This window comes from Akanthomyces muscarius, chromosome 4, assembly GCF_028009165.1.
Source record: "Akanthomyces muscarius strain Ve6 chromosome 4, whole genome shotgun sequence".
Taxonomy (NCBI): Eukaryota; Fungi; Ascomycota; class Sordariomycetes; order Hypocreales; family Cordycipitaceae; genus Akanthomyces; species Akanthomyces muscarius.
The window spans coordinates 1,540,160-1,552,050 of record NC_079244.1 but is presented as its reverse complement, the minus strand read 5'-3'; the positions used below and the strand labels follow the sequence as shown (position 1 = coordinate 1,552,050).

The 11,891-nt window shown below is 55.9% G+C and overlaps 5 protein-coding genes across 5 annotated transcripts; 1 reads left to right on the top strand and 4 right to left on the bottom strand.

Annotated features, from left to right (window-relative positions):
* Positions 1 to 70: 70 nt before the first annotated feature.
* On the bottom strand, positions 71 to 1,768 carry LMH87_011175 (uncharacterized protein; the record flags this gene model as incomplete). Its single annotated transcript, XM_056200271.1, has 1 exon — positions 71 to 1,768. One exon carries the CDS (start codon positions 1,766 to 1,768, stop codon positions 71 to 73), a length of 1,698 nt encoding a protein of 565 aa, XP_056052137.1.
* Positions 1,769 to 2,588: 820 nt separating this feature from the next.
* Positions 2,589 to 4,743, bottom strand: LMH87_011174 (uncharacterized protein; the record flags this gene model as incomplete). The annotated part of the gene is made up of 8 exons (XM_056200270.1): positions 2,589 to 2,699; positions 2,753 to 2,964; positions 3,043 to 3,487; positions 3,549 to 3,811; positions 3,874 to 3,983; positions 4,046 to 4,241; positions 4,324 to 4,475; positions 4,541 to 4,743. 8 exons carry the CDS (start codon positions 4,741 to 4,743, stop codon positions 2,589 to 2,591), a joined length of 1,692 nt encoding a protein of 563 aa, XP_056052136.1.
* Positions 4,744 to 6,269: 1,526 nt separating this feature from the next.
* Positions 6,270 to 7,853, bottom strand: LMH87_011173 (uncharacterized protein; the record flags this gene model as incomplete). The annotated part of the gene is made up of 2 exons (XM_056200269.1): positions 6,270 to 7,622; positions 7,683 to 7,853. 2 exons carry the CDS (start codon positions 7,851 to 7,853, stop codon positions 6,270 to 6,272), a joined length of 1,524 nt encoding a protein of 507 aa, XP_056052135.1.
* Positions 7,854 to 8,830: 977 nt separating this feature from the next.
* On the top strand, positions 8,831 to 9,484 carry LMH87_011172 (uncharacterized protein; the record flags this gene model as incomplete). The annotated part of the gene is made up of 1 exon (XM_056200268.1): positions 8,831 to 9,484. The coding sequence occupies one exon, from the start codon at positions 8,831 to 8,833 to the stop codon at positions 9,482 to 9,484; it is 654 nt and encodes a 217-aa protein (XP_056052134.1).
* Positions 9,485 to 9,791: 307 nt separating this feature from the next.
* Positions 9,792 to 11,504, bottom strand: LMH87_011171 (uncharacterized protein; the record flags this gene model as incomplete). The annotated part of the gene is made up of 2 exons (XM_056200267.1): positions 9,792 to 11,315; positions 11,427 to 11,504. 2 exons carry the CDS (start codon positions 11,502 to 11,504, stop codon positions 9,792 to 9,794), a joined length of 1,602 nt encoding a protein of 533 aa, XP_056052133.1.
* Positions 11,505 to 11,891: the final 387 nt, after the last annotated feature.

Below are 11,891 nucleotides of genomic sequence, written 5' to 3'. Positions count from 1 at the left end.
CTGCGCTGAAATAAGGAAAATACACAAAGACATGTTGCTTCCAGGAGCATCAATCCACCACACTTCTGCTCTAAGGCTTCTCATACTCGGCCGCCATGGCCTTGCCAGCCGCACGGCCCGAGAAGATGCATCCTCCCACAAACGTGCCTTCGAGAGAGTTGTAGCCATGCACGCCACCTCCACCAAAGCCCGCCACTTCGCCCGCCGCGTACAGACCCGGAAACGGCGTCTTGTCCGCGCGCATCACGTTGCTGTCGAGATTCGTCTCGATGCCACCCAGCGACTTGCGCGTGAGCAGGTTCATGCGCACGGCAATAAGCGGCTTGTGCGCCGGGTCGAGCAGGCGATGCGGCACCGCGATGCGGCTGCGCTTGTCGGGCCAGTAGCTGCGGCCGTTGTTGATGAGCATGGCCTGCGCGTCCTTGCTGTAGGGGTTGTCGAACTGGCTGTCGCGCGCCTCCACGACCGCCTTGACGGCGGCAAAGTCGAGCGGCGGACCGTTGCGCTCCTTGGCGAGCACGTTCATGCCCTCGACAAGCTCCTCGAGCGTCTCGCGCACCACAAAGTCCTTGCCGTGCTTTTGAAAGTTTTGCACCGGGACCGTGCCTTTGCTGCTGAAGATGCGCTGGGTCAGCATCTGCCAGATGCTCTTGTTGGTGATGTCGGGGTTCTGCTCCGAGCCCGACAGCGCAAACTCGCGCGCAATGATGGTCTGGTCCAGGATGAACCAGGTGTAGTCGTAGCCGGTGCTGCAGATGTGCTTGAGCGTCGCGCGTGTGTCGCTGCCGGGGAAGAGAAAAGGCGGGAGTCGCTTGCCGGTGGCATCCAGCCAGAGAGACGACGGCGCTGGCAGGATTCGGATGCCATGGCCTGGCCAGATGGGGTTCCAGTTTTGCACGCCTTCAGTGTAGTGCCACATTCTGTCGCGGTTGATGACGTTGGCGCCAGCCGTCTCGGAAATGTCAATCATGCGACCGTCGACGTGGGCGGGGACACCGACGACAAAGTGTTCGGGAACTTTGGGTCCGAGGCGGTCGACGGGCCAGGCCTTCTTGACAGCTTCAACATTTCCGCCGATGCCGCCGGAAGAAACGAGCACAGAAGAGCCATAAATCTCAAAGCTGTCGATGACCTTGCGCGATGACTTGATGCCGCGCGCCGAGTCGTCTTCCTCGAGGATGCTTCCGCGCACACCCACAGCCCGGCCCTTGTCGTCGGTAATGACCTCGTCCACCTGGTGCCTGAATTTAAACTCAACGTTGCCCTTCTTCTCCGCCTCGAGGACCGGGTCCCTGAAGACGCGGACAACCTCTGGGCCTGTGCCCCAGGTCAGATGGAAGCGCGGCACCGAGTTGCCGTGGCCGTCGGCGAGGCCGGCGCCACGCTCCGCCCAGCCGACGTTGAAGAGGAAGCCCATGCCGCGGGCGCCGACGTAGGCCTCCATCTCGTCGGCGGCAAAGTCGACAAAGGCCTTGGCCCACTTGCGCGGCCAGTAGTCCTCGACCTCGCGGTCAAACTGGGCCGAGTCGAACCAGTCGCGCATGGCGAGCTCGCGCGAGTCCTTGATGCCCATGCGGCGCTGGCGCGACGAGTCGACCATGAAGACGCCGCCGAGCGACCAAAAGGCCTGGCCGCCCAGGTTGTTGCGGTTCTCCTGGTCGAGGATGATGGTGGGGACGTTGCGCTCGGCCAGCTCAAAAGCGGCGACGAGGCCCGCCAGGCCGGAGCCGACGATGATGACGGGTTTCTTTGGTGATGTTTGCGCCATGATGATTAAGAAGAAGAAGAAGAAGAAGAAGAAGAAATGGTGGTGGAGCGAATTCGAGAGCACTAAGCAACCACCAGTGACCTGTTTGGTGGCAACTGACGAGCTCAAGGGACCGAGGGGAGACGAAGCGCCTGGCCGGGCCGAATCTGGGGAAGTCGCGCGACGTCTGTCTGGTCACTCCACTCCAATGTAGAATGGTGCCAAGACCAAGGCCTGTCCCGTGCCGGAAAGGGGTGCGATTGGTGGCCTCTACCGGTGAGTACTATTGGCAATTGATGCAGGTCAGGGCTTTGCGGACTTTTACCGTTTTGCCAAAGGACGGGACATGAAGACAGAGATACCTGCTCTCGGTGCAGTCACAAGTCCGCCCCAATCTCCGGTCCCGCTTTTCTCCCAATGCCTCCAAGGGACAACCTCGGCGGGCGACTAACATGATCACGGGATGGTGATGTGAGACCACAGCCTCGCGTGAGCTTGTAATTAATTTGGAAAAAAGATATATTGTAGCAATGGCCATGAAAAGGCTTATTCACCATTTCTAGAGACGTGCATAGGCGTGGGTGGGTCACCGTCATGAACCACTGGCCATCTACACAGCTATCTACAGGCAGCCGAGGCCGAAATCAAAAACAACTTTACGCCTTGAAATGCATTTTCGACATGTCTCCATCCCTTCAGAGATCCATCAATCGATGCACGCATATAGTGAACCCAAACACCTCGAATGCGCGAAAATCGGCAGCCGCCACACCACTTCGGGCCCAAGCTCGCTCCTTTTTTCTTCCTGTTCTTCATTTTTTTTTTCCACGAGTCACCTCTTCTACTCTTCATCCGCTTGCTCTTCTCCTTCAGAGACAGAGTCGACAATAGTGCTACCATCAGGTGGAAAGTGCGATAGCAATAGCACACTCATGCCGACGACAGCAATTGCCTAGCATCACGTTAGCGCAGGGGCAAAGTATGCATGGCACCGTTGATACTCACAGCATTGCAGAAAAATGTCGCATACGCCTTGCCAACGTTGGCGAGTGCCGCAAAGACAAATCCAAACAGACCTTGCGTGGACAGACGCGCAATGTTCTCCACCAGCGTGACAGCATTCAGAGCATCTGCGCGCTGCGAATCTGAGCACATGGACGTGATGACACCCTTGGCGGCTGGCGCAGATCCGGAGCCAAAGGGAAGCAAGAATGCGGCTGCAACAAGGCGTTAGCAAGAAGAAACAGAAAGGTCAAAGAAAAGAGGCGAGGGCTAGAATGCGCGCAGTGACATACCGAGGTAAATGTGCCATGGCTGCGTAGCAAAGGCGGCGACCGTTGTGAAGCCGCCTTCGACCATGAGGCTCCAGCGCAAAAATATCAGGTCAAACTGGGGGTCGAGTTCCTCTTCCTCTTTCGGCCGCGTCGGCTTCACCGGTTCGTCGCTGGGAATCGTACCCATGCTAGAGTCGAACTGCCTTGGGTCTGTCGGCAGTGAATCCGGTGTGAGGGTCCCATCCGTGCCATAGCCCTCTTCTCCTTCGACTGGCGTCCTGCTGCGGGATCGCCTTGAAGCCAATAATCGTCGCCCAAACGTAATGATGCGGGGGAAGATGAGCAAGAGGAAGATGCCCCTCACAAGCGCAAACTCGGACATGAGCGCGCCGTTGCTGGCTTGGTTAAAGTTGAACGCAGCCGTGGCGTACATCTGGATCAACAGAGGGGCGTAGTCGGTCGCCAGCTGTGCAGAGGTTAGAGCCGTAAGAAAATGGATGCGGACTGTAAGTGAGTTGCACACGTACCACTCCCAGGAAAATACCAGCGCAGAGAAACATGATTCCGTAATGCTTGCTCATCTTGCCGCTGGCCAGGCGCAGGTTCTGCGGAGCCAGGAGCCGCAACGGCGCAAGGAATCCGCTGGACTGCTTGCTCGACTTTCCGGTCCTCGCGGGCGGCGGAATGTACGGCAGTGACACCAGCAGGTAGACGCACGACAGGAGGAAGAAGCCGCAGGCAACATCGAAAGGCGCTCGAACGCCGAAATTATCTCCTAGCAGGCCGCCAGCTAGAATCGTGTCAGTTCTGTCACGCATTGCTGGCCAGAACACCCCGCTGGTGCAGACTTACTTATGTTGCCTAATGATTGCCCCAGCATGAAGCATCCCTGCAACATGCCAAAGACGGCCGTCCGACGGATCGGGGTGACGACCTCGCCGGCTATGATGTTGATGACGAGGCTGAGTAAATGTCAGCCACTTGTACATGGATCGTCAGGCTTTCCCAATCGAGCCAAACTTACATGTAGCCAACAGGGCCGCCAAAGACAGTAATCAGCTGGGTGGCCTGAATAATGTTCATACCCAGCGTCTTTCCGGCCACGACGCCGATAATCTGCGCGAGGACGCGGATGGCCGGCACAAACGTCTGTATTAGAATGGCCGTCTTTGCGCCCCATCTCTTGACGGCCCATCCAGCAACAAAGAGATTCACAGTCCCTGGGCCGCAAGACAGCGTCAGCGACCGAAAATCATGTCGAATGCGGAGCAGAGAAGGAGGAAGACAAAGTTTCGCACTGACCACAGAGTGTTGTTGTTATACCGAGGATGCTAAATTGCGTGGCGGTGCCGGCCGCAATCTCGTTGCGCGCGCATCGGTCGCCGTCGCCGGTATACGGAGGGTGGTGGTCGTAGAAGGCGTCGCACGTCATGAGCCGAAAGACGTAGAGCAGGCTATGTCAACGCCGTCAGTGTACGAGAACAAAGGTTGGGAAAAAAGTTGGCGACTTCAAACGTACGGGACTTGAGTGAAACTAAAGGACAGGGAAATTAAAAAGCCAGCGAGGAGGATGCGATTCTCGACATGGAACACGGCGTGCAGACACGACCTCGAGCGACTCGTCTGGGTGCCGCCATGGTCGTCGTCTGCGGATGCTACTGCTACTGATGCGCCGGCATCGTCCGGGCGTAGCAGTGGTGTCCTCTCGTCATCTGTCGACATTGCTTCCCTTCCTTCGATGCACAGTCTAAAACAGGGTGTCAAAGGGAAGAAAAAGAAGACGAGAATCGGGCAAGAAGAGATAGTTGGAATAAAGGCAAGTGGTTACCGCCTCCCCACCACGATTCATTTTAGCTTGAGGAAAGGAGGAGAACAAAGGGAAGCATACCCGGGCCTCCGGCGGTTCGCGGGGGTCCTGAGTGAATGAGACTGTCTTGGCCGGCCCCCGGCCGCGGGGACGAAAGCCCGCTCTTCAGCTGTGTCTCTGGACGCCGAGAGACACCATCAGGTCCACCGACTAAACTACAAGTGTACTTGGATAAAGAAGAGATGTTCCGACCTCGCGCTGCTGGTGGAGGTGTTTGGCGGGCAGGCAAAGAGCGATCGCCACCAGGACCAATTAGTTACCTACCACCAGCGGGTTGGGGGCGCAGAGGCGCAGCGGCAGGCTGTCAACTAACTAACGTTACTGGTAGCTTACAGGTGGCTTGCCAGTTTTAATTAGCGTCGGCAGTTTGGGCGCTGCTGAAAACTTACTGGTGTCTAGCAGACGACGACCCGATCCGAGACATTTCCTGCAGGACAGAGACAATATATATAAACCACAAAGCTGCAAGTTTGAGCCCGGTTCCGCATCATGTGCTGCTCTTCTCCCGATGAGATTGCATTGCGTTTGCGGCTGAAGATAAAGAAAGAGACTCGGCAGGAAAAGCCCGCCGATACAACAACGCATTCAGTCTCGGTTAAACTTTTGTTTTTATCCTTTGCATTGCAGCTGCCAGCGGTCATGTTTTGCGCCTTTTTTTTCTTCTCGCCTTCTCTTCTTGTTCTCGCAATCCATCAGTCTCGAGTATCATTCTTTTCCCATCATTCCCCATCGTTCATCGTCATTCAGCGTCCCAACAGGCTGGGCCACTTATATATCATGTGGAGCTGGCGAGGGTCGCAAATTGAAGAATCCGGGCCGTGTACTGGTATAATGTGCAAAATGCTTTCGAGAGACCTGACTCAGACCTTGGTCGTTTTTTTTTGTCACTTTCACCCATTGATATGACGTTGCGACTTGAGCGTATCTCGAGCTTCGTCATCTCGATACGCGAGGGCCTGCGCCCAAGGTTTCCTCTACAGCTCGGCCGCGACAGCGACATGCCAGCGTCCACAACGACTCTGTCAATGGCATGCCCAGAAATGGAGATGCTCGTATCAACTATTTCACGGTGTAACGCTCGCTTAATGATTGCTGAAATGAGAGTCTTCTGCCCCGCCGCGCTGGGTAAAGCCAGGTGCATGCGGCTCTCTCTTATGATTTCATATATTCAAGTGGCCTCTGCCGGCGACCTGGAATCGGCTCGAGACGTGCTATTCAGCCATCAACAAACTGTTATTCACATGGCCCTTCTCTAATAAGTGTCCACCGACCATGCCCCCCGCACGGGGGCACCACAGGGGTATCTCTCCATAAGTGTCCCAACTTGGTAATGCCCGAGCCCGAATTCTCCGGCTCGACCGGCCATAACGCGGCGATGCCCTCAATTTTCTATTCTTTTCCTCCAGGGCACCTCGACATCAAACTCGTCCGCTACCCTCATCGCCGACACCACGCAGCCTTCCAGGAGCACCATGCCGTCCCAGCACCAGGACCCCGTCACCCAAACATTGTCCTTGCCGTTGACCCACTCCCCGCGACCCTTCTTCTCGGAGCCGTCGTCAGAAGCCATCACGCCGCGGCCCGTCGACGGCCTGTCCCCCCGGCATACGATGCGTTGCACAATGCTTCTGCTCTCCACCGTGCGCAGCGTTCTCGTAAAGTGCGCCGTGTGAAGGACGGTTCCCTCCTCTGACGTGTAGGGGTATGGGCTGGTCCTGCAAATCGCTCCACTGGGCAGGTAATTCCATGCCTCCGTCTGGACCACGGCATCGGAGAAATGGGTCCTGAAAGCCATGAGCTGGGGATGATTGTGCTGCGAGAACAGCCTCCCAGACGGTGCCTGTCCGCGCTCTTCGACCGAGATCCGTTTCGAGGACGGGTCGATGACGGTTGCTTCTATAGGAGCAGTGGGAATCGAGGCCAGCGCGTAGCTCGACGGAGCAAAGATGTTTGCCGCGACGTTGGGCGTCACGGCGAGCACCACGCGGTCAAAGACTTCCTCGGAGATTGACCCAGAGCCATCTTGCCGATCCCATTGTATCAACACGCCGTTACCCACTCTCTCCACCTTCCTAACTCGTGCGCTGAGGCGAATGTCCTCGACGCCCTCGATCAGCTTCGACTGCAGATTGTGGACACCGTCGGTCATGTACGTCTTTTGCAAGGCGGACCTCGTCATGAAATTAATGACATCGCTGGCGGGAAAGTTGTAGAGCTGCTCGTGGGAGCAGGTGCATATCGCGCCGAGCGCAGGCAGCAGGTGATAGTCCACAAATCGTCGAGGTATGCGAATCCGCCGTAGGTACGCGCGCAGCGACTCGCTCGTGTTGGATTTCTGGTTCGTCTGCGGCTCGATGAGGAAGCACGACGCAATGAACCAAAGGTAGCAGGCGGCCAAGAAGACCGTCTGCCACAGCTGCTGCACCCAGCCGCCATTGCCTCCGGATGACAGCACTGGCTTGTACAGCTTCTCAAAGGCAAAGTATGTGCCCGCCCGCGGATCGGTGCTTTGTGGCTGGCGCGGACCAGGTTTCGTCTTTGTTGCTTGGATCTCGGCGTAGAGAAAGGTATATCGTACAGAGCGAAGCGGTATGCGCAGGTGGTCGTACATCTGTGTGAGATTGGGGTAGTAGCCCCTTGTGACGCTGCGTGGGGGAATATTCACACGCTCAGAGACGCCTGTCGTGGCATTTTTCAGCGTCACCGATGCGGCGTCGAGTGAGAGTGTTTCGGCCTAGATTCCACGACTTGTAAGAAGGCGCAAAGGTAGATGCCCGCGACTTTTGGTACGAACCTGTTCGAAAAGCGCAACATTGAATCTCGATTCCCGGTCGTTGTGCAGGAGATGCGCAGTGGCGAGTCCAGCCAATCCCGACCCGATGATGGCGACGCGGGTCTTTTGGGCGGCATCTGTTTGTGGCCGCTGCGCTCGATCTTGTTGCTGCTGCGCCATGTCTCCGTCCATGGCAAGGCTGTCGTTTTCGGACGAGACGGATAAAATAAATAAAGATGCCTGTCAATTGATTCTAATCAGGCAACGCCGAACGGTCGAGCGGGTGGAAATGTGGCTTTACTTATTTATCATCGATTCATGACGAGCAGGACCCACCACTCTTATTTTTTTTTAGAGCAGAACCTGATGCCTCGGGACCGGCAGGATGGTTGCGCCGGCGGGCGAAACGCAGGGCCAACCTTTCAGGGTGGCGTTTGATGTTGGGAACGGCCCCTGGACCACTCATGTTAATCGTTTCGGGGCACGATAATGTAATCTTTCCAGATTGGCGCTGTCATCTGCAACACCCGCCGCTTGATTCGTCGCCTTTCGCTTCAGAATCCACCACGGTTGATTTGTCGTCCCGTCCTCGCATATGATGGGCTCACAATACAAGGAACAACATCCTTGGCAGGTCAGAAAGGCCTCCTCGATATGGGCAATATTTCCATGTGAATGCATGAAATCTATTCCAATTTATTGGTTTAGGCATGGAGCTTTGTCGCCGCCATCGTCAGGTCCGAGTCGACAAATCGATCCTGATGAGATGCTAATCCATACTTTCATCGTTTCGGCTAGCTACTCTTGACTCCACGGTCTGGATGCTAACTAGTAAACCGTCTCTACCATCTCCCGCGGTAGCAGTTTTTGTCACGTTCGAGCTAGTGCCCAGTGCGCCTTGGTGCTAGAGGCCATGCATTACATCATGAGCACGCCTTGCTACTTGTTCCCCTTGATAGCTTCGCGCTAATCGCAACGATCCAACCGCACGGCCAATAAAGAAGCCTGTCCCAAAATTCCAAATCATCCATGATCCAATGATACCCCTCATCCAGTCGCCCTGAGCATGAAACTATCCAACGGAACTTGACTTATAAGCGCCGCTCGCTGCACACACATCCGTACTCTACCAAACCGCCAAGACTAAAAGACAGCCAACCGCAACAAACATGGGCAAAATCACCGTACACCACCTGCAAGTCTCCCAGTCGGAGCGCATCCCCTGGCTCCTCGAGGAGCTCGGCCTGCCCTACGAGCTCAAGACGTACAAGCGCGCGCCGCTCCTCGCCCCTCCCGAGTACAAGGCGCTGCACCACAGCGGCGCCGCGCCCGTCATCACCGACGGCGCCCTGACGCTCGCCGAGTCGGGCGCCTGCGTCGAGTACCTGGCGCGCAAGCACGGCGGCGGGCGCTTCTTCGTCGCCCCGTCCGACGACGCCTATGCCGACTTCCTGTACTGGTGGCACTGGAGCAACGGCACCCTGCAGCCCAGCGTCTCCCGCGCCATGTACGTCCGCGGCGCCGGCGAGCAGATGCAAAAGGTCTCGAGGGAGAAGCTGAGCCGCGCGCTCAAGGCCCTCGACGAGCAGCTGCGCGGCAACGACTTCATCGTCGGCGGGGAGCTGACGGCGGCCGACATCATGACCGTCTTCTCGCTGACGACGATGCGCCACTTTTCGCCGTACAGCTTGGCCGAGTACCCGAATATTCTAAAGTACCTGGAGAGGATTGGCAAGAGAGAGGCGTACCGCACCGCCATGTCCAAGTCGGACCCGGGCATGAAGCTGGCTCTCGGCGCCGACTCGCCCAAACCTCTGCTCTAGAGGTACAATAGACGATGGAGCACAAAACAAATAAACCTATTCATAGGAAAAAAGATATTATGCGAGTGAAGAATGGTTGATGGAGCACAAAACAAATAAACCTATCCATAGAAGAAATTATGCGAGTGAAGAATAGTTGGCCATTTAAGCCGTGTGACATGATATTGTGTATAAGTCTACTTGGACATCATAGTAAGCAAAACCATAGTAAGTAAAACCAACGCCTGTCCCTATGCACCCCTTCTTGTTGCATTCGCAATCCCTCCCAGCAGCATTCTATATGTACCACAAGACGTCACACGACCACTTATCGTCTTCCACGACCGCGGCCGCCAGGCATGCTTGGCATGCCCGGCATCCCACCACCGCCACCGCCCATGCCCATCTGTTGCATCATGGCCTGCATATCCATGCCGCCAGGCATACCAGGCATACCGCCGCCGCCGCCGCCACCACCTCCACCAAGCATCTTCATCAGCGAGCCCATGTCGGGCATACCTCCCGCACCACCGGCGCCTCCCATGCTGGCCAGGCGCTTCTGCATAGCCGCCATCTGCTGGGTCTTGTTGCCACCGCCCATCGCCTGTTGCGCGCGCTGCATATTCTTCATGTTACCGCCCATCTTCTTGACCATGCCGGCCATCATCCGCTGCTGTGTCAAGAGATCCTCAATCTCGCGCACAGACGTGCCAGATCCACGAGCAATTCTGGTCATGCGGGTGGGCTCATCCATGAGAATCTTGCCGTCCGAGTCCAGCTCCTTTTCTGTCATCGAGTCGCAGATGTAGATCATGCGTTTCAGCTTCGCACCTCCTTCTTCATCATCCATGCCTTGCATCATATTGCTCATGCCAGGGATCATGCCGGCCATTTTGGATAGGGGACCCATCTTCATGATATTTGAAAGCTGGTCGCGCAAGTTGCGAATTGTGAATATACCTTCCTGGATGTTTTTCATGGTATCCTGTTGATTCAGGTTCAAGCTCTGCACGTGCTCAACCAAACCGGCAATGTCACCCATGCCCAGAAGTTTCTGAACAAATTGTTGTGGCGCAAAGCGTTCGAGATCGAGCATGTGTTCACCGGTACCAATGAAAACAATGGGTGTGTGCGTGGCAGCGACGGCAGAAATGGCACCACCTCCGTGGGCGTGGCCGTCGGTCTTGGTAATGATAATGGCACCAAAGTCCGCAGCCTCCTTGAAAGCCTTGGCTTGCGATTCAGCCTGCTGACCAATCGAGGCATCCAGGACCATAATGGTCTCGTCAGGCTTAATGGCCTCCTGAATGTCTACCATTTCCTGGAACAGCGCCGACTCTTGTCTGTGTCTTCCCGAGGTATCGACGATGATGATGTCAAACTTCTCCTTCTTGAACTGGTCAACACCGGCACGTGCGACGGCGGCGGGATCCGTCTCCGTTAGCGAACCGTAGTAAGGGATCTTGGCCTTGGTGGCATTTTGCTTCAGCTGATCAAAGGCACCGGCTCGGAAAGTATCGGCGCAAACAAGGCATGCTCGGAAACCTCGTGTCTGGTAGTGTCGCGCGAGCTTCGTACAAGTGGTCGTTTTACCGGCACCCTGGAGACCAACAAACATGATGACATTCGGCTTGCCCTTCTTGGGCTTGAATGGCTCAGCGTGAGGGTCGACGAGCTTCACCAATTCATCGAAAACGGCTTTTTGGATCAATCGCTTCTTGTTGACGGCGGGAGGGATGTCCTTGAAATTGACTGTGCTTTTGATCGACTTTCGTAATTGTCCGACGAGTCGGACGTTGACATCGGCTTCGAGGAGAGCAGAGCAAATCTCTTTGATCATGGCATCGAACGCCTATACAATGTGGTCAGCGACATGGCCACGATTGCATGCTATTTGCGCCGGTTGGGACACAGTGGCGAGTTTTGGTGGGGTGTCCCGTCGCAAGACGACTGATGGTTGTACCTTTTCATCGAGGTTCTGCTCGCGGGTCAGGTTGGTGACCGCCGAGTTGATACGGCGGCCGAGATCTTGAAGAACCATGCTGGCGAGTTCTGTCGCTCGTGGCGAGGCAAGGCAGCTATGGCAAGGGTATCTTGGTTTCGCTCAACTTGGAAGTTGTGGCATGTCCCGCCAGATACCACTGTGTGGAAGCACTTGTGGAGGCGGGGCATGCTAAGTGTGCATCAACATTTCTCCGCTCCGGAGTTACCCTATAGGCCAGAGGAGTTGGTCGTTTACGAAGGAAAACGAGGCAACGGAGGTGGAATTAAATTAATGTATGTATATGATAGGAAAAGGCTGATATTAGGTGTATATGGTGAGCTACGAAGACACAATACTCTTTGAGAGCGTCGCATTGGGCGGGTACTGCGCGCAGCCGTGGTTGCTCTTTCGTCTTACACGGGATAGGAATGGGAGAAATAAATA